Source organism: Nannobrachium achirus, assembly GCF_963921795.1.
Source record: "Nannobrachium achirus genome assembly, chromosome: 5".
NCBI classification, from domain to species: Eukaryota; Metazoa; Chordata; class Actinopteri; order Myctophiformes; family Myctophidae; genus Nannobrachium; species Nannobrachium achirus.
In genome coordinates, this window is record NC_137814.1 from 14,526,971 (window position 1) to 14,554,787 (window position 27,817).

At 39.9% G+C, this 27,817-nt stretch overlaps 2 protein-coding genes across 3 annotated transcripts; both read left to right on the forward strand.

Moving 5' to 3' along the window:
• Positions 1-472: 472 nt before the first annotated feature.
• On the forward strand, positions 473-4,867 carry LOC308285503 (chymotrypsin B-like). 2 transcript variants are annotated; one of them, XM_080726272.1, is made up of 8 exons: positions 473-585; positions 818-895; positions 2,258-2,373; positions 2,604-2,683; positions 3,017-3,110; positions 3,301-3,487; positions 4,344-4,477; positions 4,655-4,867. In XM_080726272.1, the coding sequence occupies exons 1-8, from the start codon at positions 543-545 to the stop codon at positions 4,817-4,819; spliced, it is 897 nt and encodes a 298-aa protein (XP_080582398.1). In that variant the 5' UTR covers positions 473-542; the 3' UTR covers positions 4,820-4,867. The 2 variants fall into 2 exon arrangements, with proteins under 2 accessions (XP_080582398.1, XP_080582399.1); XM_080726273.1 differs by having other exon boundaries at positions 3,035-3,110.
• Positions 4,868-9,466: 4,599 nt separating this feature from the next.
• On the forward strand, positions 9,467-14,615 carry LOC308284838 (chymotrypsin A-like; the record flags this gene model as incomplete). The annotated part of the gene is made up of 6 exons (XM_080725565.1): positions 9,467-9,530; positions 10,734-10,849; positions 11,122-11,184; positions 11,655-11,835; positions 12,350-12,483; positions 14,454-14,615. The coding sequence occupies 6 exons, from the start codon at positions 9,467-9,469 to the stop codon at positions 14,613-14,615; spliced, it is 720 nt and encodes a 239-aa protein (XP_080581691.1).
• Positions 14,616-27,817: the final 13,202 nt, after the last annotated feature.

Below are 27,817 nucleotides of genomic sequence, written 5' to 3' on the forward strand. Positions count from 1 at the left end.
TTCTAATGATCAGGACAGGAAGGGCAGGACTTCCCAAACATCGACAAGACCACAGAGCTGATCTTAATCTTCTGTAATGTGTGAAGAAGCAAAACGCTCTATGGTTCACACCTTGACTTCCCTTTTTAGTTTTGTTTGTGTTCTTACTCTGCTTGCTATATCAGTATGTCAAGCTCAAAATACATTATTATTTTTGATAGCTTGAGCACAATTTTGGAAAAAAAGGTTGATTATTTTGTGTGTGTGTGTGTGTGTGTGTGTGTGTGTGTGTGTGTGTGTGTGTGTGCGTATGCGTGCGTGCGTGCGTTGATATGATATGATATTAAGAAAATAAACCACTCCCTGATGAATACATAATGAGAGCTGTCAGAACTACAGAGATATAAGGCTCTAAGTGTTGTTCAGTGTAGCTGTAGCTCCAGTTCAGACTACAGACCGCAGATCTGAGCATCGTTGACAGCTACAGACATCATATCAGTGTGTCTGTATTAACAGCTACAGACATCATATCAGTGTGTCTGTACTGACGGCTACAGACAGATATGAGTCAAATAACCTTTGTGCTCCTTCTGCTCTGGACCTCAGGTAAAGTATGACTCTGTTTTTACTGTATCCTTGTCAGGCGACATACCATTTACAATTTAGGCATTTATGTGGTTATTGCTTATTGTAAGATACTTAGCCTACTTACAATAAGCATGCATGTACAGGTACTTAAATGAGTAGTTAAAAAAATGTCACACATCCAAAATGAGTCATTTTAGGTTTTGACCAGTGTAGTACTAGTTTTAACTGGTACTCTCCATCTTTTCACCAGGCACATCTCTGGCATCAACAGTCCACCTGCATTCCCCTGAAGATGTGATTACTGTCCACAATGGTACCACAGGCAGATGTGAGTACAGCAGCAAAGTTGCAAACACTGTAGGCTACTCAAGTGTTTGATAATTGATATGATGTTGATGTTGTAATTTTATCATTTCAGATCTAAAATATAACATTGTCCTATAGAAAATAACAATTCATGTGTTCAAATACGGCCTAAACAATATCACCTTGAATAAGACAATACACAATAATTACCGGTAATTAAATCTTAACAGAATAACAAGATTAGGGGGTGAAAGAGTAAAAGTACAACATTATCATCACAACTACACTTGATTGAGAGTGTAAAGACCTGCTATTTTCACTAATTTTGCATGACTCTTTTATGACAAAGGCTTAAGTGGTGTTAATGCTCTTTACAAGTTTAATTTGTTTACCAAATGTGTGTTCAATCAGGCTAAAGCATATTATAGGGTTCACCACACACTATGCATTAGGTTGAATCGATTTCAAAGAGCTGTAATCTGTTCTTTGCCCTAACACTCTGTAAGTAACGTAACCAATATCAGTCAAAGGTTTTCAGAAAAGAAGAAATGAAAATGTGTGTTCAATCAGACTAAAGCATATTAGCCTATAGGGTTCACCACACATTATACATTAGGTTGAATCGATTTTCAAAGAGCTGTAATCTTAGTTTTTTGCCCTAACAGTCTGTATGTAACGTAGCCAATATCAAAGGCTTTCAGAAAAGAAGAAATTAAAAACCAGTGTCTGACAAAACTAACTATCTGTCATTTGGTTGACTTATTAGGCAATCATGAGAAAACAAATAATAGATTTATAATTTTGGATAGTTTATCTACCTTACTTTAGTTTATTAGCGTATTTCTGTCTAACTCTATACTCTGCTGCTGATTCACCCTTAATTATTGCCAATGTCCTCAGAATGCTTGTTAGATTCAACAATACTTTGCCTAAGTCAAAAGGTTGACTTAAAGGAGCTATAGTCAACTTTTTCTTGAAAAACGGATGCTAAAATAAAAATAATGTTTCGAAAATATTTTATAAAAAAATAAGCTTCATAGGCCTATATGTGTTTCTATTCAAAAATGACCACAAAAAGTGTAAAATAATGATAAAATAATCATTTTGGCCATTGTCGAGCTGACACTGTGTTTACATCATAGTCTAACACTATCAAAGAAAGAATGTAAACAAAGTGTCAGCCTGACAAAAAAGTTGACTATAGCTCCTTTAAAATGACTGAGGAAGAAAGTGGTTTTCGAATGTAAGAAGCATTCTAGAGGCTGAGGACATAGGCAATAAGGCACAATGAAGCAGCAGCGTTTGGAGAGAAGAATTAGGTAGAAATGTCAATTTGAACAAAAAATGATGCTATGTGTGTCCATTTGCGCATTATGTTCTTCAGCCTGTGGTGTTCCTGCCATCAAACCAAACGTTCCTCGATGTCCCAGTGATGGACTCGGTATCATCAAGGGTGAGGAGGCTGTACCTCACTCCTGGCCCTGGCAGATCTCCCTGCAAGTACGTACCGTACTACATATTTTGTGTGTATTTGTATGTATTTGTGTGTGTGTGTGTGTGTGTGTGTGTGTGTGTGTGCGTGCATGCATGACCGTGCATTCATGTGCGAATAGGTGAATGAATGTTAAGGTGGGGAAACTATATGTTGTGCCCTTTCAAAATAGCTGATGAATTACTGAGAAACTATATACATCCTACTGTTGCTAATCCCAACCTTAATGTGAATTCAGTACAGCTCCGGCTCCCCAAAATGTGGTGGATCACTGATCAACCAGGACTGGGTTGTGACTGCTGCCCACTGCAAGATCAGGTAGGTCTAGTAGACAAGTCTCTCTCTGAACCAAGTATTATATTCCATCCATATAGAGTATTATTTACAAAACTGAGACCTGAAGCAAGAAAAATGCACGCAGACACACACACACACACACACACACGCACACGCACACGCACACGCACACACACACACACACACACACACACACACACACACACACACACAAAATGAGAACAACATGGATACAAAACCCCAAGCAACCTCCTACAACTCAACCAATTGGTGTTTTATTTTATTTATTAATTGTGTGTGTGGGGGAGACAGACAATGCTGCAGTCCATATGAGGCTCATAACAGTATTCTCAGGAAATCTCTCACCATCAGTAAATCTAACCGCCTAATCCTGGGCCAGCACAACCTCAAGAACAACAACAACATCCAGAATATGAGAATTGGAAAGGTTGGTGATCTGTTTTATATGGCATATAATGTGTAGACACAACGTTATTTTGTCACATTTGTTCTTCATGCATTACTTGCTTGTAATTTTACTTGCTTTGTACTTTTGAACATTTTGTTAACCGTGCTCCTGGTTCCAGATCGGAGCATTTAATCAACTACACATTAAACTAATTCAAGTTCCCTGATAGGTCTTCAATCACCCCAACTACAACCCCCAAACTCATGACTATGACATCGCACTGATCAAGCTGCAACGCCCTGCCCAGCTGGACAAGAATGTGTCCCCTGTGTGTGTGGCTGAGACTCGTGACAACTCTGACTTCTATGCTGGCACCAAGTGTGTGGCCACTGGCTGGGGCCTGACCCAATACGAACGTGAGTGCATAACAAAACACACTCAACACAGTGACTGGACTATTTTACCAGCTGATAGACCCGGGCCGCTCTCCATTCAGACATGCTGCCATTCAGACATTGACTTCTAATTGTCTGAATGGTGACACTTCCATAGAGGTTAGGGTTAAGGTTAGGTACAGGGTTAGGGTCTGAATGGGGGATGTCTGAATGGCAGCATGCAGACACCCTCGTTTAGACGGCTGCAACTAGATCAGGCATATAAAGTGACTCTTGGCGCAGATGCCCAGCCACCACTTTGAACTGACCGATTTGTTTGCTTAAGTTGAACACTGGGAAATAAAGCACCTTGACTTGTCAGGAAGTTGACAAGCTGACACGGACCTGACAGTGGTTTGATTTTCATCTTTCAGTTTAATTTACAAAACAATCTTTTCATAGCATAACGCCACAATGAAACTATGATCTGAATCAAAGTATTTCAGGCAATTATACGCACAACAACATACAGTACAACATGGCAGATCTAGTAGTACCAGCCATTGAGGAGGATCTACAGACCCTGAGTGCAGTCACAGACAGAATTCCTCCATTCTAAATAGTAGCCTACTTTTATTCTTCAGGCCAATGGTTAAATAATTAACAAGTTTGGTTAAATGTTATAGGCCTATGTATATAATTCAAATGTTAATCCTTGTGCATTTGTTATTGTCCAATGACCCATCTAATATTTCCCCCCTATATGCATTTTTATGATGGAATGTATAACATATCTAGCCTCTTTCAGGGCTACACAGTAAAATAAACTGTAATTTTAGGTCAAGTATAGGTGTCTATCAGCTCAAAGGTCAAACTTAACCTTTGTGTCTTATTCCAGCTCCTCGGAGTCCTGACAATCTCCAGCAAGTGTGTCTGTCCACCACCAGCTACAGGATGTGCCAGAGCAAGTACTGGGGTAAAATAACCAACAGGATGTTCTGCGCTGGAGCTGGTGGAGCTGACACCTGCCAGGTGAGTGACAAAGTAAAAAAAAAAAAGGCTTGCAGTGTAAATATCGGGGGTCCTTGACATGTGTTTGTGGCTGGGTAATGAGTTTGGCAGAGCGGACACAGTGTCAGCTGCACGCTGGCTGTACGGGGAGTGTTGGTCACGTGGTTAACAACATACAGCAATTGCTTGTTGTTTCAGGGCGACTCTGGTGGGCCCCTGGTGTGTATGAAGAATGGAGCCTGGACCCTGTTTGGTATTACTTCCTGGGGTGCTGCAGGCTGCGACAGCAACTACAAGCCTGGTGTCTACACCCGCATCCCCAACGTGCGCGCCTGGATGGACCGGACCATGGCTAACAACTAAACTGTAAACAGCTGTCAGTTGGCATCAACACAATAAATAGGGCATGGGTTTCTGCTGCTACTGAAAAAATCTGCCATTCTTTTTTTAGATTTTTGCTTATGGTCATAATTCACCAGGATCCTGGATGATCCTGGCTTATAGGCTCAAATTAATTGATTCGAAATCTCTACGGTAAAAATGGATGATTGGATGACAGATGTTTTAGTGGCACTAGAAAACCACCCCCACTGCTGTGCCCGGCCTGCAGCCAATACAAATGCCTGGGTGTATGATATGTGTCCTTGATGTGCAACTTGTTTACAGTGATAAATGCTTATTGCTTTTTGCTTGAATAAATACATATTTGAATTGCAATCGCTTAGTTGATTTTATGTGGCCAACATAAGACCACAATGTCAGGGTACATAGAGTCACTTTGGTCTCCTCGCTTTGGCTCTTCCTAGTACAGAGAAGTGTCAAAACCACACTGCTCAAGTAAAGCGCCTTTCACACATACATCATGCCAACATGTTTACAGCAAAAAGCTAACTTTCCAATCACAAAATGTAGGTATTTAGAATGGCACTCTACAGTAAGCAAGGTATACACAAGTTAATGCATATGCATCAAATGCATATAATTTGGGATCATATGTAAACCAGAACCAATCATCATATCAGTCGAAACAGTATATTATCCAAAAATAAATAATATGTACATTGAAACTATACAATGCATGTAGATAAAACATGGGAGATCCGGGTACTCAAACTTAAAAAGAGTAAAAGGCCTTTATTTTCCCAGCATGTGTTGATGTTAATGACAGGTATAGCCTATTCAGAGAGATCTAAGTCACAAGGATATGAGGGCTGCAAATGTTTACGAAAATCTTTCAGATTTGAACATATAAGTGTATGGCACCATTCAAGAACGGAAAAAAGAGAGAAAAGTGCACTTTTCAGAACTTTTTCAATTCTCCACCAGACCGGGTTTGCTACATCCTGACTCTAGACAATGGGCATATTTTGTCCTTGCCTTATCCCTAAACTTCTTTGCCTTTCTTTTTTTTTTTGCTATTTTGAAAAGCATTTTGGTCTATTTGAAGTATTTAGAAATGTTTTTCAAAATAGTAAAACAAAAGAGAAAGAAGTTTATAGTGATAAAGGGTAGGTATGGACGAAAATATAGCTGAATGTATCCCTCCCTATTTGTGTGGATTTTGGACAAAATCTGTAGAAGTTGAAGCAATTGTCAATTGTTAATTCCGTTTTATAGGTTATATATTATATAACTATAATATAAATTATATAGATTTTTGTCAATTCAATTCTGTATTTCAAACAGTATCAGTACTACTGTAATTCTCTGTACTATCAACACTAGTTTACGCCTGGTCACAGTCCTATAATTACCGGTATATATAGTTGCGGTTCGTGGACTTTCTAAAGATGAGTAGCGCACAGAGCCTCTTCGTGACAAATACATGGCCCTCTGGACAAAAATACAATTATTGTGCTTCCTCTTTTCATCTCCCTAACGTGCTGCGCCTGCATTTGAGGCAAATTAACAAGTTCAGACAAAGATATCAGCAAGTCCTACAGAACAGTGAAACCACAAAAGCACTTTCGGTTGAAAGGACTTGTCCATTCGCAAGTTACATTTTTTTTTTTTTTCAAAGCAGTTTACAATCGCACACAAGCCTAAACTGAAAGTTGCTGGCCAAAATCAAACAATCGCACACAAGCCTAAACTAAAAGTTGCTGGCCAAAATCAAACAACACAACAATAAATGCTTTCAATTATGCTTACTATATTTTTTGTTAAAATTCCATTTTTGCCACAGACATATAAAATGATAAGACAATAATATACCAGAAACACATAAAGAGATAGCCCTGAGTGACCATAAAAGGTTTGTAACACTCTCAGATAAATGAGAACCAGTACAAGTGGACTCATAATGTAGCCTCGTAAACCTGCCTCTTCCTGAAATTCTGATTCGATTGAGTGAGCTAATAGAATAGTAAATCAGTAAATCATAGTAAATCAGTGTCATATGTTCTGAAGCAAACCTGGAAACCTACTTCATCATACAAAAGTGTCGCACAAAAGTAGTGCATATAGCAGATCTACAAGCACACAACGCCTCCGCGAGGCATTTTGTGCTTGTAGATTGTCTATTTTCACTATTAATGTTTAATTAAAGCAGAATTACTGCATGCCCTATCTTGTGCATGCCTTTTAAAATGAAAAATACAAAATGAATGATTTTGGACACACAAGTTTTCCACCCGACAACACTGCCCTATAGTGAACCTTTCAAAGTAGTGGATCTGATAGGTATTATGCACTGGCGTACATGCGCTGGCCACAGGAATAGCAGCGGATCGTAGATTATAGTATGCCCTCAAAACAAAAGAACACACCACTGATGTCTACTGTGCATAGTACTAATGAACAGTGCATACTGTATACCAGCTGCTAGCTCGTACACCTTACTATATATTTGTATTATGATTATTTTATCCTGCCCCCACCTCCTCTTTTCTTTTCTATCTTTCTGAAAACAAACAAAACATGCACATGGTTTCCAGTGATTATCAAGTATTATAATACTTGACCATATTAGTCATTGTAAAATGCTGTATAGTGTGTTATGATTTCTTTTTTTTTCTTTTCTTTTTTTTAATAGGCTTATATAAGGCATTATGAGTAGGCCTATATTACCAGAGTACAATGCATTATAATTCTGCTTATAGCAAGTAGTGTTCATTATGGTAAATAGAAAAAGCACAGCAGGAAATACAATAAAAGTGTATTAACTAGTCTTACAGTCAATAAAACTTTATTTACAAAGCACATTTTATATACGTAGCCTGTAGTTGACCAAACCGCTGTACAGTTAAAAGCAACACAATTACATCAAAAAAGAAAGCAAAAAAAAAAAAAAAAACACCTACAGTAGTGACAATGGAAGAGAGCAGGGTGTCTGTGTGTGTGTGTGTGTGTGTGTGTGTGTGTGTGTGTGTGTGTGTGTGTGTGTGTGTGTGTGTGTGTGTGTGTGTGTGTGTGCGCGCGCGCGTGCGTGCGTGCGTGCGTGCGTGCGTGCGTGCGTGCGTGCGTGTGTGTGTGTGTGTGACATTAAGAAAATAAACCCCTCCCTGATGAATAAATAATGAGAAGGGCTGACATGTATATAAGCAGACATATTAGATATAGGCGCTGTTCAGTGAGTGTCAGGTTTAGATTGAAGTGTCATTGGTTTCATTTGTCCTGCATGGCAGCTAAAGATATGAATCAAATAACCCTGGTGTTCATTCTGCTCTTTAGCTCAGGTATGTTCTCTGTTTTAATGATATTCATTGGTTGACGTGTAAAACAGATAGCTGAAGAACCATGCTTCAATTTAAACGTGTTATTTAACAATTTCTGGATGCTTTAACTGTGTGGCTTAACACTTTTAGAGAAGAAGACTCTAAAACAATGTGGGTTTGCATAGGGTAAAAGGGGCATATAACATTCACGAGTAGAACCTAAAAATATTCAACATTAGTCTGTGTGAGGTTTATTTGCACCTCCTATTCTGTTGGCTTATATTGCCAGCCAAAACAGGGTTTTTATAAACCAATTACAACAGAGATGTCAGTGCTTCATTTGTGGCTTGCTTGGTAATACATCTATCTATTAAAGTATCTATTTCATAATCTGGCTATTCAGTTGAAAAGGATCAATTCCTACGTCCTTGCATTGCATTTAATCCTCATCGCCTCCTCGCTCGGAGTATTAAGTAATAATAGGCTAATTAAGCAATTATGGAGATTTTGAAGAAATTCAGTCCTTTGAAGTTGTATTGATCCATGTTTTCAACAGGCACACACCCAGCATCAGCAGTCTACATACATTCCCCTGAAGAAGTGACTGCAGTCCACAATGGAACCACAGGCAGAGGTGGGTAGAGTAACTAACACTTATACTCAAGTATTTGATGATTCATACGAGTTGATGATGTATATTACTGATACAATTTATTGTTTAAATAATCACAACACAGTGTCTGCAATATAACATTATACATGCTTGCTTAATAGAAATGAAAGAAGATGTAAAACTAAAATAATAGGCCCTTGCAAATTCAAACATGACCTGAGAACCATATCACCCTAATCAATTAAATCCAGGAAGACATCTGTGTAATTTTAGCTAGGGATGCGGTATCGGTACTCGCGGTATCGGTACTCGCGCCGATACAACCCTATTTTGCTCGCCCGATACTTCTGACGGCAGCGGCCGATACCGAACAGGGGCGTCACAAGGGGGAGAAAAGTGGGACTGGGTTACTGGGGCTCAAGGTGAAAGCCAGGGCCTTAATTATTTTATACTTTTGCTATTGAAAAATAGCAGATATGCAAGCTCACAGTGTCGCACTGCAAGCTTGCAGATCTGCTATTTTTTAAATACCCCATGAAGAACATTCATGGGGGGCCAGCAGTGAATCCAGAATTTGGTGCGACACCCTTGGCAATGGGGCTGTTAAGTATGACATCATTTTGTAGGCAGAGGAGAATTTCTTTATAATAAAAGGTTGCTATAACATGTAAAATAAGCAAATTAAGAATTACCAAGGGTGATTTGCGGAGCCTGACTGTCATACTGGTAATTGTGGTCACGATGACCCACAGCGGGTGCACGCTGAACGGAGTGAACGCTGGCATTCATCGGCAGCAGGCTGTCTGTCTGTCTTTCTGCTGCTTCAACATGAGTAGGCCTACATTGAGTGATTTAGCAGCATCATTCATCATTCATTAATCTTAAAACTTGCTACGATGCAAAGTTTGTCTGAGTGCTTTGCCTTTGATGGAGAAATCAAATCCAAAAAAGGCGACTGGATGTGAATCACTCACTCATTACCTCGGCAGCTCGGCTCGAGCCTGTTGCATCAGTGTGATCCGCTCATCTGAAGAATAATCCATTTTGAGGTGAGATTTTGAGAACATGGAGAAAGTAGTCTCAGTCATAAGTTGGCTGCGAATGCCATAAATAATGGTTTAAAGTAGGCCTAACAGTGATGAGAGATGAGCGAGATGAGAGAGGTCGCTTAACGAGAGGAGTCCTGTCAGTCCAGCTGCGCTGTGGTGCGCTGCTCTGGGGAGTTAATTGGTGACCTATAGTTTTAGACTACGTCTTTCACTGGTGATGTAATCAATTATTTTGGAGCAGATTCCAATAGTATAAACATTATTAAAAGGCTTTCATATACTCTTGATATCTTTTTCAAATGAGGTTTAGCCTAATAGATTGAAATGTGCTAGATTTAGGCTATTTTCTGCTTGTTAATGTCAATAAATAAATTCATCAATTAATTTTCAGTTATCCGAATAGGTTTCAAAATTGTCGTGTACATGTCAGTGAAATTAGTCGCTAGGAACATCCCTAATTTTAAGATTTGTGAGGATGACAACACATTGTTTTGTATTATTAATTGTACTCGTATCGGTACTCGGTATCGGCGAGTACTCACAATGAAGTACTTGTACTCGTACTCGGTCAGCAAAAAAGTGGTATCGGGACATCCCTAATTTTAGCTATATGTAGCGACATAAGATTTTATTATTATTATTATTATTTTATTTTTTAATTTTCTTTGGAAAAATGATTTAGAAAAATGTGTTTCTACAAGCTCACAGTGTGTCACTTCATGCCACACTGCAAGCTTGTACACCTTTTTTTCTTTTTACATTAATGGGAAAAAAAATACAAAATACATACAAATACATTTCACTTCACGCGACATTGTTATATGATAAAAGTATAAAACATAAAATGTTTCTGTAATACTATAATTTGTTACGAAATATATGTGTGTATGCCATCATACTTCACCACAAACTGCTGTGTTATACCTTGTGTTTGTGTGCATGTGTGCATGCATCTTCAGCCTGTGGTGTTCCTGCCATCAAACCAGTGGTCAGTGGATGTCCCAGTGATGGACTAGGTATCGTCAACGGGGAGGAGGCTGTACCTCACTCCTGGCCCTGGCAGGTCTCCCTGCAGGTAAATTATACAACATTTACAACACCACTCTCTCTCTGTCATCATCCTCATCAATCTACAATATTACTTTTATTTGTCTCAATAACAGCATGGTCAGAGAATTAATTCCGTGCATATACAAGCATAATGTATATGCATGCATATACGTATGTGCATGAAAATCTGTCAGTGTGTGCATGAATGAGGGGCATGTGCGCAAGATAAGGCCCATGGTGTTTGAAGACTAATGAAATGTCCATGGCCTGTTGCTAATGAAAACAATGTGAAATCAGGACTATAGTGGCTTTCATTTCTGTGGTGGATCGCTGATCAACAAGGACTGGGTTGTGACTGCTGCCCACTACAGTAGCACTAACTAACTAAATAAGAGTGTGTGTGGGTGTGTGTGTGTGTGCGTGCGTGCGTGCGTGCGTGCGTGGGTGGGTGGTTCAGCGACTCACCTTTATTTTATAAATCATTCTCCATTTTCAGTCAATCTCACCGTCTAATCCTCGGCCTGCACAACCGCAAAAAGACAAACAATGTCAAGAACATGAGGATTGGAAAGGTGGGTGCTCTGTTTCACAAGATCAGATCAGTATTGTATTGTTTCATGAGATCTGATAGTTAGGGACACATGATTACTTTGTTACTTATTTCTTATCAGGGTGCTCTCCATTAACCTGCTCATCATTTCTGACATTTTGACATTTTGAATGTCATGGCTGAAGCCAGGCATGCAATCAACAAGCAGCAGCAACAACTAACTTTGTGCACATCTCTCCTAACAGCTAAGATGACTGCATGTGTAATTTGTTCTTGATAGGTCTTCAATCACCCCGACTACAGCCGTACAACTCTCGACTATGACATCGCACTGATCAAGCTGCAACGCCCTGCCCAGATGAACAAGCACGTGTCCCCCGTGTGTGTGGCTGAGACTAGTGACATCTTCTATTCTGACGCAAAGTGTGTGGTCTCTGGCTGGGGATGGACCCACTTCGAATGTGAGGGAATAACACAGGAAACATACTTTCCTTCCATCCACTTCAATGACTTAGCAGAGACCTTTTACATTTAGCATCGGCCTGAGGCAGAGTCTACAAATATGCCTTCTAAACAGTTTTCTGAAAGAAATATATGTTGCTTTATAAATAGCTAAAATGACACAGATGCTTTCCCAGTTTTAATGGCATAGAGTAGCTTAATTGTAGCCTACAAGTGGCAATCACAGTAAGTTACTCCAGAGTAAACAGATTCACTTTCAAATGTTAGTCAGTTTGAAACTTTCAAAAGTTAATCAGTTTGAAAATATAGCAGAGCTTCAAAATGGTTTAATGAAAAATAACAAAGTGAGAGCTACACCAAATAGTCATTATCACTTTTGCCTAATAAACAAATGTATTTTCTTCTCAAAAAGGATCAAGACTATTACTATTTAATAACAATGTGTCATTCCCAGTGACACATAAGAGCTCAAAGCTCAAACCTAACCATTGAATTGTGTATATTTCTTCTCAGCTCGTGATGTACCTCTCAAGCTCCAGCAGGTTTGTCTGCCTCTCATCGGCTACGATCAGTGCAAGGAGATCTGGGGCAGTTTCCTCACCAGACGGATGTTCTGTGCTGGAGCTGCTGGATCTGTAACCTGCCACGTGAGTGACATGACTCTCTCCCTAACCGCAACCGTAACCGTAACCTTAAACCTAACCCTAACCCTAATGTCTTTGGCTTGGCCAAGGGTCTTCAACGTTTTCAGGCCAAGGACCCCTTAGTTGAGAGAGAGAGAGAGATGAAGCAGGGACCCCCACAATCTGTTCATAGATTCCATATAGTTTCATTGTTTGACAGCACAATCATCAGTGCATTTTGTCAATTTGTGTGTTCAGATTTTTAACCACTTGAACCGTCAATAGTTAACCAGTAACACTCCCTAATCGGTCTCCACAAATAGGGCAAAAATGTGTTTTGCCAAAATCTTCCTGATCCATGTTGATGACATGAGTGTAGACATACTGTGTAGTGATTTTCGTGATTTTAGGGCAAAATCTGTTGGAGCAGTGTCCAAAAATGTGTTTTGCAAGAATCGGCCTCATGGTGGCGCTAGAAGAGGGCCATGTGAGAAATGAGGGGTGGGGTCTCCGCGCCGGCAAGGCGGACGAATAGGTACCGGGCCCGGCTGTCCCGGTCGCTCCTAGCCGGAGTTACGGCATTTTATGTGAGCTGCAGTGTAGGGGGTCCTCCACTGGGGGCGCCACCACTTTTGCATCCGTTCTGGAGCAGCAGGAGTGGGTGGTCCCCAGGAATTCCCCGTGAGCAGCCCCGTGGGGGTGGTCATTTGGTCAGTTTAGCACATTTGGTCATTTTTTACATCTGGGGGTCCCCCAGGGACCTGGGGGTCCCTGGAGCTCCGGGGGTCCTTGGAGGTTGTAGTTTGGCAGGTAAGGAAGGTGTGTGCAAAATTTGGCATGGATCGGGGCAACGGTTGCGGAGATATGAGCAGGGCAAGAGTGTGACGTGTGAGGTGTGACAGACAGACAGACTGACTGACTGACTGACTGACGGACTTACACTTTGTGCAGGGTTTGATAGTAAATGCGACCTACGGTCGCAATAAACTTGACCTTTGACTCTGTACTTAGTCTGCCCTTTTTCCCCTCTACACCAAAGCTCTTTGCCAAAAATAGCCGATCTGCAAGCTCACAACGCCTTGCAGCACGAGGCGTTGTGAGCTTGTAGATCGACTATTAAAGTTCTCAGAATATGGACACTAGAGTTCAAGTGGTTAATATAAAAAAGGAGAGAAAAAAACTTTCTATCACTTCAACGGACCCCCTGTTGAAGACCCATGGGCTAGGCTATAGGATCTGCTGGCTAAACAGAATTTTGCAATTTAGTTTAGTGCAATTTAGTGTCTTGCTCAAGGGCACTTCGATAGTAACTCTGGGGAAGCCCGTGATCCAGAGACGTGCTGGCCATTGGGAAAAGCGGGACAACTCCCGAACGGTGCCTTGCGGTGCGAGGCGTTGTGTGCTTGTAGATATGCTGTTTTCACTAGTTTAAATCATTTTTAAAATGATAAATACAAAACAAACGGTTTTGGACATACAAGGTTTCCACCCGACAACGACAAAATATAACTCATGTAATTGGCCCACTGGCTTGTCACTTGTCATGATCTGAAATGTTGTATTTGTATGACTATTGTCACTTTATTGTACGCTAAATGATTGTAAACCCTGCAAAACTTCAATAAAGTTTATTTAAAAATGCAAATCTTTGAGTAGCAGCAGCGCTATAGAGAGAGATCTCTCTCTATAGCGCTGCAATGAGGGCCTCTCCAACTCTTTTTCCCAGGCTGAATCAGGGGCCCAGCACGTCCCTGTGATCGAACTGGGAAACTGCCAGTTTCCAAATGGCCGCTCTACCTCCTGAGCCACTGCCACATTTGATTTCCTTTTATGAAGGGAATTAAACGTTTTATCACTTGATTACATTCATAACAGCCTTTTCTTTTTAATTCTGAAACGTATATAGAGTAAATTAATAACAAATTCTCTTCCGGCGTCAGCTCTGGTCATTATCGACATGAAACAGATTACAACACAACTGCATGTTGTTTCAGGGTGACTCTGGTGGTCCCCTGGTGTGTAAGAAGAATGGAGCCTGGACCCTGGTTGGTGTGACCTCCTGGGTCAGACAAGGCTGCATCACCACTGCACCTGCTGGGTTCGCCCGCGTCACTGCGCTGCGTGCCTGGATGGACAAGACCATGAATGATAACTAAACTTTAAACTGCTGTTACTCTAGCTGTCGTCGTCATCAGTGATTCTGTTTCTCTAGCTGTCATCTTCATAAGTGATTCTGTTACTCTAGCTGTCATCTTCATCAGTGATTCTCAACATTTTATGACCCTTGGACCACTAGCGTGATTTAAAACAATCCTAAAGTCTGCGACAATGAAATCAAGACGCTATTTCCAAATCTCTCTGAATCAGGGTATTTTTTCCAATCCCTTGGCCGATTCCCTTAAAATGCACTTAGGAAATGTTATAGGCCTACATAATATTTTTTAAATACTTTTACTTTTTAAGTTTAAGTTAAAATACTTAAAGGAGTAGTTCACCACTTTTCAACCTGTCTTCATATAATAGGTCCTCACTAATGTTCATGATAAAATATCAAAAAAAAAAATCTACTCAGTCCAAGTCTCCTAGGAGAGCTGTGGGAAGTTCAACATCCATCGTCTTGTGACATCATCATTTTCCCCCCCAAAAAAAGAAAATATTATCAATATTTTTGAAAAAGAATATTTAGATTTTTATTATCGCGAGAACAATGGCTTCCACACAACTACTGCCTCTTAATCTGAAGGTTTGCTTGGTGCCTCGGTGCCACGCCGTTTCCTCCATAGGCCGCCGCTATTATTTTGAAGGGCCGGAAGGGGGTTGTTTTTGTTTTTTTGGATTATCACTTGACGGCAACGATTATGTCATCTAGTCACATGACAGTGTGAGCCCAGAAGAGAACATGGCTGCGCCCAGCTTTTGTGTACAAGTATGGAGAGTGGAGACCATCCTTTGTATAAGAATGTCCCTTTTGGAGAAAATGAAGTCTCTTTATGGGCCTCTCAATGGATTTACTATGGAGGACGTTAACTTCGCGTGCACGCCCGACGTGCGTTGTAAACAAATCGCGGACATTACCGATGCGGGCGGGACCGGAGCGACGTACAGTAAGTAATAATATCTTTACTGTATATACAGTAAGATTGACAGTCCTCGCCGTCAACGGCGCCATGGTATTAACCCTTTCACTGACGGTGAGCGTCGTCAAGGGCAGCAGAACAGTTAAAATTTCAACCTTTCAGGAATAGAAAGCCTGCAGTTTCTATAAGCTGGATTGGCAATCGATGATGTCACAAGACGATGGGTTTCTGACCTGCCCACAGCCCTCCTCTGAGAAAAAAAAAGAAAAGCTATTTTTGAGTGAAGACCAATTATATGAACATAGGTTGAAAAGTGGTGGAGTGCCCCTTTAAGTTTAAAACACATTTTAAACATTTAAAAACTTTTAAAACAAGTTATGCCATTGGTGCGTGGACGACTAGTTGAGAAACAGTGATCTATACAATCATAGCAAATGCCTTGTGTACAGTATGTGTCCTTGAGGTACATATTGTTTGCAGTGATAAATGCATATTTCGTATTGCTTGAATAAATCTTTGTATTGCAGTTGGTTATCAGTGTCTCAATCGTAGATATAGTACATGTGAGAAATGTAGATTTTCTGATTATGTATTCATAGGGTGGATCAGTCCATTAGTGAACTTCCACTTCGCTGAAGCTTCAGGACGGTGGGAGCTCTCAGATGAGGCTAAAGGGCACTTCACTGTCTCCCACCGCCTAACTCTTCGTCGGATAGGTCCGGTTCAACTACACTGTAAAATAATTCGCTGTAAATTTACAGTAAATTACTGGCTAATAATTGCATTACTTTCACAGTAATTTTCACAGTAAATATTGCGCAGTAAATTACTGTAATTTCACAGCTGTGAAATGTTAGTAATTTACTGTGATTTAGCAGTATGTATTGCAGTTATTTACTGTGATATTACAGTAGTTGCCTGTATTTTTACACTATTACTGTGAATGTAAGGCAGCTCAGTAGGCAGTAATTTACTGTAAATTTACAGTAAATTGTATCTAATACAGTAAAATATTGTAAATTTGAATTTATAGGCCCATTCCCAATGGGCCAGATAACAGATACAAAAAAAGCTCTTTCTCCAGATATTTTTCCATTCAAAGTGGATGGTAGATACAGATAAAAAATATCTGCCACAGATATTTCTTTTATCTGTGACAGATATTGTTTTATCTGTATCTAACTATCTATCATCCACTTTGAATGGAAAAATATCTGAAGAAAGAGATTTTTTTATCTGTTATCTGGCTCAGTGGGAATGGGCCTTAACTGTGATTTTACCATACATACACAAACATGCTAAAAGAAAAAAAGAAAGGAAAAACAACTTCATTCATTTAAACTTTTTATTGTACAATTCCAATACAAAGTGCAACATTTCAAATGGACAAAGAAGAACCACACATGAAGCCTTTACTCAGTAGAAGTGTTAAGTCTACAAACACTCCTGGAGTTTGGTCTGGTGTCTGGAGGCCAGTTTGAAAACTGGTTGTCATAGACTTTAGTTATTTAGGAGGCTGCAACACTGTTTTCCTGTGAAACTCCAGGAGTGATTTTGTGGACTAAAAAAAACTTCACCTGACTTTGTATCAGCATGGAGGTGAGTAGATACAACATTTTCACTTTTGAGTGAACTGTTCCTTTAACTGCAAAATAACTCATCTACTCACCCTCATGCCAGCTGGAACAGAGGTGAAATGTGTCCATATAACACAAATGGAGGTTGCCTTCACAACTTGGGGAGAAATCTGGCAACCCTCCTGTGTGTTATATGAACACACTTCAGCAGGCACGAAGTATGTGAAGTACACCTCAACTTTGCACTCAGTCACATAAGTCCTGAAGGTATAAAGCAACACAGTAGTGGTAAGAACAAAGCAAACTAATGATTACAGTATGCACCTTGCTAACATGCAGGCCGAGACAGAAGAGGCGAGCATTGCTGAATGAAGTGACAGGGCATCAGCAAAGAATATTGGCAATTTTACATATCCAGATAAGAATAATGGCTGGTGGAGTTGGACAAACAAGAGTAGGGCATCTGAAACACGTATGAGTGTGTCTCATATTCGAGTCCTGAATACCATCGACCATTCAAAGTCCACAAGTTTTCTCAAATGCGTATGAGTGTGTCTCATATTGGAGTCCTGAATACCATCGACCATTCAAAGTCCACAAGTTGTCTCAAAAGTGTGCTCACGTGTGGGTTGATACGCCACGCTTCTTCGATTTGGAGCCTCTCTCAGGGTTAATGCCCATGAAGCACCTGTAAACAATAAGACAAGACAACAACTTTTACTTTCACATAAACATATATTGCATCGTTTATACAAGGCACATGCAGCAGTTCCCCTTTCCCTTAAGTAAACCCTACACCGGGTTCCCAAACTTTTTTGTCTCAGGGTACCCCATAAATATCTTTTTAATCCGAAGCACCCCTACACAGTGATGTTACTAGGTTTTCAATGTAATGGGTCCCGGGACCCACAGGTGGTCATTCAAATGGGTCCCAGAAAAGTTTTATGAGTCCTCAATACAATGTTTTCGAGCGCTGTGAGCTTGTAGATCGGCTATTTTCAAAATGTTTGCCTATTTCTTATATTTATTTTACAATTTGGTTAATGTTTGAACTTAGAACTACTAAAACTACTAAAACATGTGCCCCTAATGAATTCGGGCGCGCAAAATGGCGTCGGACGTCGGTGGAATCAAAACATTGACGTTTCTATCGCCTGTTTAAGACTTTCTACGTGGATTTTATTTGTGTTAACGTAGGGTAAAGTAGGATGCTTTCACCCATGACCAATGGTGATGTCTGTGGAATTTTAAAATGTTTTTCTTTTACCGCGACCCGGTAAATTATTTTAACATGGACTCCAATGGAGGCGCATCCCCGGGACCCCAGGGCCATGACATGAATGAGTCCCTGGGCGACTTGAATGAGTTTTTGATGCGGGATGCGCACGTAATGACATCACTGCCTACATTATAATTTTCACTCCCAGCACCTTATATTTATAGCATATCATCGTTGTCGGGTGGAAACCTTTTATGTCCAAAACCGTTAGTTTTGTATTTATCATCCATAAAATGTACTAAACTAGTGAAAAGTGATTAGGTTGAGAGGAAAACGTTGAGATAATAGCCATTTTGGTTAGAACTGACTGAAAATAACTGTACTTCAAGTTTAAATGATACTAAATATTTGTCCAAATAAATACATTTCAAATATTATCAAATGATCTCGCGGCACCCTGTCACCCACTTTGAAAACCCCTGCCCTACACCACAGAAAGAAAGTAGTACTGAGAGTAAGTAACATTCAAGTATCAATGTTGCAAGCAATCCAGTACAATGCTTCAGTACAATTTCAGTGTTACAATACCTCCAATCCAGAGTACACACACCATCCTCAGGAGCAGATTGAAGTTGTAGTAGATCGCGAAAACCACAGCTATCCAATAATGATCCCATCGTGTTGTCCCATCACACTTGCTCTTCAATGGACAGCATCCAGGCCATAGACTTCATTAAATAACCTGAAAAGAGATACCCATTATGTGATATTGTAGAGGTGAAATGCTAATTGAACAAGAGTAGAATTTCAATGATCAGCAACATCACAAACTGTGACACAACTCACTTTATTTTGATCTACCTTGGACAATCAAGCAGGGGGTGCTTGGTAATTTCTCCGTCATCTGCACATCAGTGGCTGTGGCACACAGCTGTAAAATAAATAAGACAAGACAACAACCACCTCAATGATTGACCATGCCCAAGAGATCTCAAGCTGACACCAAACTCTCTCCAGGACCTCTAAAACCTTATCTAGAACCTCAATCAATCTGTCAATCACATTAGATCTACTTTGTATTATTCTATGCCAAATTCTATTAGCAATGTTAAATTCAGTATAACATACACACGCGCGCGCGCACGCACGCACGCACGCACGCACGCACGCACGCACGCACGCACGCACGCACGCACGCACGCACGCACACACACACACACACACACACACACACACACACACACACACACACACACACACACACACACACACACACAATGTATTTATGCCCACAGAGTGGCTTATCACTCTGTGGCATGTACTGTTTGGTACAGTTTAAAATAAATGAAATCTTTCCAAAATGTTCAGTTTATTTTACTTTAATATTATTTGATGAAGATAATATAAAAAATAAAATCTCTATTCAGACACATTCCAGTATTTTTCTGACTTACATTATTTTCTAGGTATGCTTACATTATGATATTAAGGGGAAAAAAATCACCCTATGTCACCCTAATGACCATAATGTCTCACATGTGGAGGAAAGGGGAGGGGCGACTGGGCGAGGAGATTCCATCAAAGTCAAAACAAAGTTTTAATGTAGGCAATTAAATATATACATTTAATCCATGCATAAAGATTTAAGGACATTATACTTATGACGGGATTTTTGACGGAAATTAAGCTCCTACTGCAGTAGACACCACAGGTAGGCTAATGATCAATCATTAATCTGATGGTGTCACCCGTCGAATATAGACCATCTCTACAGCAGTGGTTCTCAAAACTTGTGGTTCCACAAACCCCAATTTAACACTTATCAGCCAGTGGACGTCCATTTGAAAAGATATACGCCAGGGACCCCCATAAGAGAAGATTTTGAAGGCTCTGTAGTGATTCCATTTTAATTTCAAGGACCCCCAGGACATATGTAATGGTATTTCTATCTCTGAGATGATATATGTTAATTTAACTCTCAGAATGTACAAATGGAACAAAATGGACCTGTTATAATTTAGCCAGGGACCCCCTGGAACTCCCTGAAGGACTCCTGCGGGGTCCCGTACCCCACTTTGAAAACCAATGATCTACAGGCTCCCATGTGTCGTGACGCTTGGCTTGTGGATCGGTTGCTTTTACAACAGCAACTTTTAGCCACACTGGAGCATAAAACCTCCCCCGGTGCAAATATTATCATTGATATAGTTGAGAAGAACCAAATGGACCCGGCGTAAGGATACGTACAACTGACACAAGGATTGTCTGTGGTTCTCAAAGTAGTGTCCGGTCATTATCGCGTCCGAGTGATGGAGTTCCAGATGGTCCACAGCTAAATGATAGATATAGGAACCAAATGGACCCGTGTGGGTCTGTAACTCGTGCGTCGCGGGGAGTTCTTCCACGCGCGTCGGCCGTATTGAACCGGGCAGGGAACGTTCTCTACCGCGGTCCGCTAGCTAGTAAGCAGCCGACATGATATAAATAAGCCCCGCTGACGTGCAGCCTATCGGCGGCAGAAACCACACAAGCACACTGGTGAAACGGCTTGGCGTATACACCGAGCGGAGCGACGCGCGCCAATATGAGCTTGTATATCTGCTTTAGTTGAAGTGGTTTGTAAGGGAAATACACATTTAACTCGACAGTTTAAATGTGTGTTTCCCTCACACACCGCTTTAACTAATAGCAGATATACAAGCTCATAGTGGCGCGCGTCGCTCGGTGCCGGTTCACCGGTGTGCTTGGGTGTCTTCTGCCGCTCGACAGGCGCACGTCAGCAGGGAAGCAGTGCTACTTCAGAGCCTGCAGCACACATACATTGCTGGAGCAAGACTGAACCACACGCGAAAGCACAACTAGTTGTCATTAAGGTGGAGGGGGTAAAAAAGGAGCGTGACTTACCTTATCAGAGCAATGTTATGAACTTCACATGACTTCTGAAAGTTCCTTTGAATTGAAATTGACTTCATAATTTCATAATTCCATCTTCACCATCAGTTCACTGCTTTCCCTCTCACAATGGATATAAATTTGAAATGTAATCCCACAATGCAGCACAGTACAAGTAATTTGTTGTGATATCACAGTAACATTCTGAACACAATATTTTATTGTGAGATATATTGTAAAGTGTTGTGTAATCCTGATAACAATTTAGAGTACAGTCATTTGTTGTGTTATCACAGATGATGGTGTGATTACACAGTAATATTCAGAATACAGTATTATATTGTGAAATAATAATGTAAAGTATTGTGAGATCCTGGTAATATTTAACAGTGTACAAAATGACGTCACTCGCAACTTCTGAAAATCATCACCTCGAATTTGAGTTCGGAAAGCAGATATTGTGACGCTCCGACAAAACGTGTGTGGTCAGAGAGAGTATGGACCCTTATGATTGGATATGCAATATATGATAGTGAGGTGGAGTAAGGAAAACATAAATATAGATTTCAGTTTGTGGCTATTTGTTTTGCATAGGCACTTCATAGAAATGCATTCAAATGTGAAGGACCAGTAAAACCAGTCAATATGTGATCAAATCCCACAATGCATATATTTCCTAAGCGGAACCAACGTTCAAGAAAGGCATTACGGTACATTTAAAATGCTGAATGTTTAAGGCCAGAAGTGGTTCTGTTCTGCTACAGGCAGTGTGTGCTACCACCTTACATACTGTACAGTGTACAGACTAAAGTATTCAATACTATATTATTATCGTTTCATTTTCCACACTGGTGAGGAATTCCACTGCCTATGTTGCTGCCAGTTATATTATATGTGCGACGAACAATAATGTAGAGTTAGAGTAGCTAATATGCAATATTCCCATGTACACATTTCCTGTCTGTCTGCCTATTTCTCACCAAGCTTCCTCTTAACAGCTTCAGTATGGCATGTGGTTCCTGTATCGGCTGGTGGTCTAAAAACCACAGGTTTCTAAATAACTGAAAGTCTGTGTGTGTGTGCGTGTGTGCATGCATGCGTGTGAGAGAGAGAGAGACATTATATGATCAAATCTCACTCAAATGTTTTTGGAAAAGTTGGCAGCCCTCATATCATTGTGACTCACATCTCTCTACATTCAGTAACATCAACACATGCTTTTGTGGTTGGAGGAAAGTTAGCTGTTCGTGTTGAACATGATGTACATGTGAAAGGCGGTAGCTTTACTTGAGCAGGGTGGTTTTAACACCTTTGTGTATCTAGAATAGACAAAGCAAAGGGACCAAATTGACTACATGTACCCTGACATTGTGGTCAGCTTCGGTTCCAGAAGCTGCTCACAATCCAAACCAATGATTTACACGAAATGTCAGTGACCTGAATCGACCCATTGCAGGTTTGCACAGTTTAGAGACGAAGCTGCAAGTGTTTCAAGTTACAAGTAGTTGCGTTCAGAATCACTGGTGTGGACTGAGCTTTACTTTGAAAAGCTGATAAAAACAGTTGTGATGACGGCGAGACGGTGAGAGACACGCAGCAAAGGCGTTCGGGAACGGGACCCAAACCCGTTACGCTGCCAGGCACCAGAACCCACGTGGCACGCGCCTGGACCGGTAGGCCAGCGGGCACCCCCGGGGGGTGGTCAACTTTGATGAAGCAGAGGGACATGCACTATATTTACCACGTTGCATATACTGACGGGCAGAAACCACTTACTGTATCACTGTATTTGAACTTATTTTAGTAATTAATGCCCCACTTTCTTTCCTTCTATGCCACACAAAAGTAAAAAAAATAAATAAAAAAAATAAAAAAATGTGTTCTCAAAATGTGCTGCAGTCCGACGGGTTTTGAGCTTGTAGATAAATAAGATGAATAATAAATAAATATTCCGATTTAACCTGTCCAGTGGTGTAAAGTAACTAAATACATTTACTTGATACTGTATAAGTACACTTTTGAGTTATTTGTACTTTTACTCCACTACATGTATTTGAGAACTTTAGTTACTAGTTACTTTGTAGATATACATGATTATATTTTAAGACCTATACATTAATCCACTTAAGCCCAATTTTATACCTAGTCTATTTGAAAATAGCCGGTCTAACAGGCTCACAACGCGTCGCAGTGCGACATGTTGTGAACTTGTAGATCTGCTATTTTCAAACATTTTGCACTTTTACTTTTGGTACTTTAAGTACTTATTGATTTATACTTTTACTCAAGTCAGTTTTGAATTTCGTACTTACTTGTATTTCTATATTGCCATTCATGCCATCACTGTTTCCCATTGGCAGACATACAAACATGATGACGACGGAAGACAACTCTTCACGGTGTTTTGCATGTAAATCCAGTCCACATTTTCAGTATAACCCCTTGTTTGCTCTCAAAATCATAGCTCAAAATGGCCCCCAAACGATTGACACTTCATTTCACCCAATTGGAGCTTCTAGTCCTGCCCATCCCCCCAATAGCAACCAATGGTCTGTGTTCAGAGGCGGTGCATGGCCATGTTTCCTGTGCCATAGATTCAGCCAGTGGCAACAGGTTGTTCTGATGACTGGCACATCTTATAGCCAATAAAATTCTCAGAAAAATGATGCCTAATTTGTTTTGGCTGAAGTGAACTACAATACCCAAAAATGCCTGCGTAACAACACTACTGGATGTGCGTAAATACGCAGAAGCGCGCCGCATGTCAGACCAAGAGTGTTAGGGGTGTCAGTAAAATAAATACATAAAATAATAATAATAATTAAAGCTGCAAGCAGCAATGACCGGGCCCTCGCAGCTCTACCCACGTCACAAGGCCAGCAGCCAATCAGAAACCAAACAGGAAGTCAGCCATTTCGACTAATTAGTGGCGTTTTGGCGCATTTTTGGCCGTTATCACGGGTCGCACTTTAACGATAGTTTTTTGAGAAAAAATAGTTTTGTGAGAAAAAAAAAGTTTTTTGAGAAAAAAAAAGTTTTTGAGAAAAAAAAGTTTTTTGAGAAAAAAAAGTTTTTGAGAAAAAAAAGTTTTTTGAGAAAAAAAAAGTTTGAGAAAAAAAAAATTTGAGAAAAAAAATTTTTTGAGAAAAAAAATTTTTTGAGAAAAAAAAAATTGAGAAAAAAAAATGAGAAAAAAAATTTTAGAAAAAAAAAATTTGAGAAAAAAAAAATTTGAGAAAAAAAAATTTTGAGAAAAAAAAATTTGAGAAAAAAAAAATTTTTGAGAAAAAAAAAATTTTTGAGAAAAAAATTTTTTTTGAGAAAAAAAAAATTATGACACCAGCCGCGAGTCTGTACGACAAACGGTTCATGAGTTATAGAGGCACTTCCTGTTTGGTGAAGGGCACTTCCTGTTTGGCGAAGGAAGCGTCAATTAAGGTTAAGGACTCTTAATCAAGTCATATGATACCACCCACAACTCTGTACGATAAACGGTTGATGAGTAACAGCCAAAAAAAGGAACAATCAAGTAAGGACCAATCAGAAGAGGGGGCACTTCCTGTTTGGTGAAGGAAGTTTGACCCTTCGCCACGGGCACGCCGTTTTACGAAAACTCACGATTCGCACAACTTTTCATCGTTAAGGTGTCTTGAGTATGCCGAGCGAACTTGAAGTTGATCCGATTAACCCCCTAGGAGGAGTTCGTTAAAGTGCGACACGTGAAAACGGCCAAAAATACACCAAAACGCCACTAATTAGTCAAAATGGCTGACTTCCTGTTTGGTTTCAGACGTGGCGCAGAGAGACTTTTTTGTGAGTCCGGACACGATACAGATGTGTACCGATTTTCGTACTTGTGGGTGAAACCATATGGTGGGGCTTGAGGCACAAAGTTTTGTAGGGGGCGCTATTGAGCCATTAGGCCACGCCCCCTTTTGATTTTTTTTAAATACGAAAATTTTCGCCACTTGTGATGTGTGTGCAAAGTTGCGCAACTTTTGGAATACGTTTTGCGGCTCAAAAACGCGATTTATTCGGGGGAATAATAAGAAGAATTAAAGCTGCAAGCAGCAATGACCGGGCCCTCGGAGATCTACCCACGTCACAAGGGGTAGCAGCCAATTAGCATTAGAATTTAAGAATCAGCATTAGCATTTGTTAGCATTAGCATTAGCATGTTAGCATTAGCATTTGTTAGCATTAGCATGTGTTAGCATTAGCATTAGAATGTGTTAGCTTAGCATGTGTTAGCATTAGCATTAGCATGTTAGCATTAGCATGTTAGCATTAGCATGTTAGCATTAGCATGTTAGCATTAGCATGTTAGCATTAGCATTTGTTAGCATTAGCATGTTAGCATTAGCATTTGTTAGCATTAACATGTGTTAGCATTAGCATGTTAGCATTAGCATTTGTTAGCATTAGCATGTGTTAGCATTAGCATTTGTTAGCATTAGCATTAAATTAAAAAAAAATTGAGAAAAACAAATTTGAAGAAAAAAAGAAAAAAAAATTGAGAATTTTTTTTTTTGAGAAAACAAATTTGAGAAAAAAAATTTGAGAAAAAAAATTTTTTGAGAAAAAAAAAATGAGAAAAAAAATTTTTGAGAAAAAAAAATTGAGAAAAAAAAATTTTTGAGAAAAAAAAATTTTTTGAGAAAAAAAAAATTTGAGAAAAAAAAAATTTTGAGAAAAAAAAATTTGAGAAAAAAAAAATTTGAGAAAAAAAAAATTTGAGAAAAAAAAATGTTGAGAAAAAAAAATGATGACACCAGCCGCGAGTCTGTACGACAAACGGTTCATGAGTTATAGAGGCACTTCCTGTTTGGTGAAGGGCACTTCCTGTTTGGCGAAGGAAGCGTCAATTAAGGTTAAGGACTCTTAATCAAGTCATATGATACCAGCCACAACTCTGTACGATAAACGGTTGATGAGTAACAGCCAAGAAAAGGAACAATCAAGTATGGACCAATCAGAAGAGGGGGCACTTCCTGTTTGGTGAAGGAAGTTTGACCCTTCGCCACGGGCACGCCGTTTTACGAAAACTCACGATTCGCACAACTTTTCATCGTTAAGGTGTCTTGAGTATGCCGAGCGAACTTGAAGTTGATCCGATTGACCCCCTAGGAGGAGTTCGTTAAAGTGCGACACGTGAAAACGGCCAAAAATACACCAAAACGCCACTAATTAGTCAAAATGGCTGACTTCCTGTTTGGTTTCGGACGTGGCGCCGAGAGACTTTGTTGTGAGTCCGGACACGATAGAGATGTGTACCGATTTTCGTACGTGTAGGTGAAACCGTGTGGTGGGGCTTGAGGCACGAAGTTTTGTAGGGGGCGCTGTTGCGCCATTAGGCCACGCCCCCTTTTATTTTTTTTTAAATACGTACATTTTCGCCACTTGTGATGTGTGTGCAAAGTTGCGCAACTTTTTGAGTACGTTTTGCGCCTCAAAAACGCGATTTACTTTCGGGAAAATAATAATAATAATAATAATCTTTGCAAATACAATAGGGTCCTCACACACTGTGTGTGCTCGGGCCCTAATTAAAGCTGCAAGCAGCAATGGACGGGCCCTCGGAGCTCTTCCCACGTCACAAGGCCAGCAGCCAATCAGAAACCAAACAGGAAGTCAGCCATTTCGACTAATTAGTGGCGTTTTGGCGCATTTTTGGCCGCTATCACGGGTCGCACTTTAACGATAGTTTAACGTTTTTCTCAAAAAAAATTTTGAGAAAAAAAAATTTGAGAAAAATTTTTTTTGAGAAAAAAATGTTTTGAGAAAAAAAAATTGAGAAAAAAAAATTTGAGAAAAAAAAAATTTGAGAAAAAAAATTTGAGAAAAAAAATTTGAGAAAAAAAAAAATTTGAGAAAAAAAAATTGAGGGAAAAAAAAATTAAGAAAAAAAAAATTGAGAAAAAAAAAATTTGAGAAAAAAAAATTTGAGAAAAAAAAATTTGAGAAAAAAAAATTTGAAAAAAAAAAATTTGAGAAAAAAAAAATTTTGAGAAAAAAAATTGATAAAAAAAATGTTGAGAAAAAAAAATGTTATGACACCAGCCGCGAGTCTGTACGACAAACGGTTCATGAGTTATAGAGGCACTTCCTGTTTGGTGAAGGGCACTTCCTGTTTGGCGGAGGAAGCGTCAATTAAGGTTAAGGACTCTTAATCAAGTCATATGATACCAGCCACAACTCTGTACGATAAACGGTTGATGAGTAACAGCCAAAAAAAGGAACAATGAAGTATGGACCAATCAGAAGAGGGGGCACTTCCTGTTTGGTGAAGGAAGTTTGACGCTACGCCACGGGCACGCCGTTTTACGAAAACTCACGATTCGCACAACTTTTCATCGTTAAGGTGTCTTGAGTATGCCGAGCGAACTTGAAGTTGATCCGATTAACCCCCTAGGAGGAGTTCGTTAAAGTGCGACACATGAAAACGTCCAAAAATACACCAAAACGCCACTAATTAGTCAAAATGGCTGACTTCCTGTTTGGTTTCGGACGTGGCGCCGAGAGACTTTTTTGTGAGTCCGGACACAATACAGATGTGTACCGATTTTTGTACTTGTGGGTGAAACCGTCTAGTG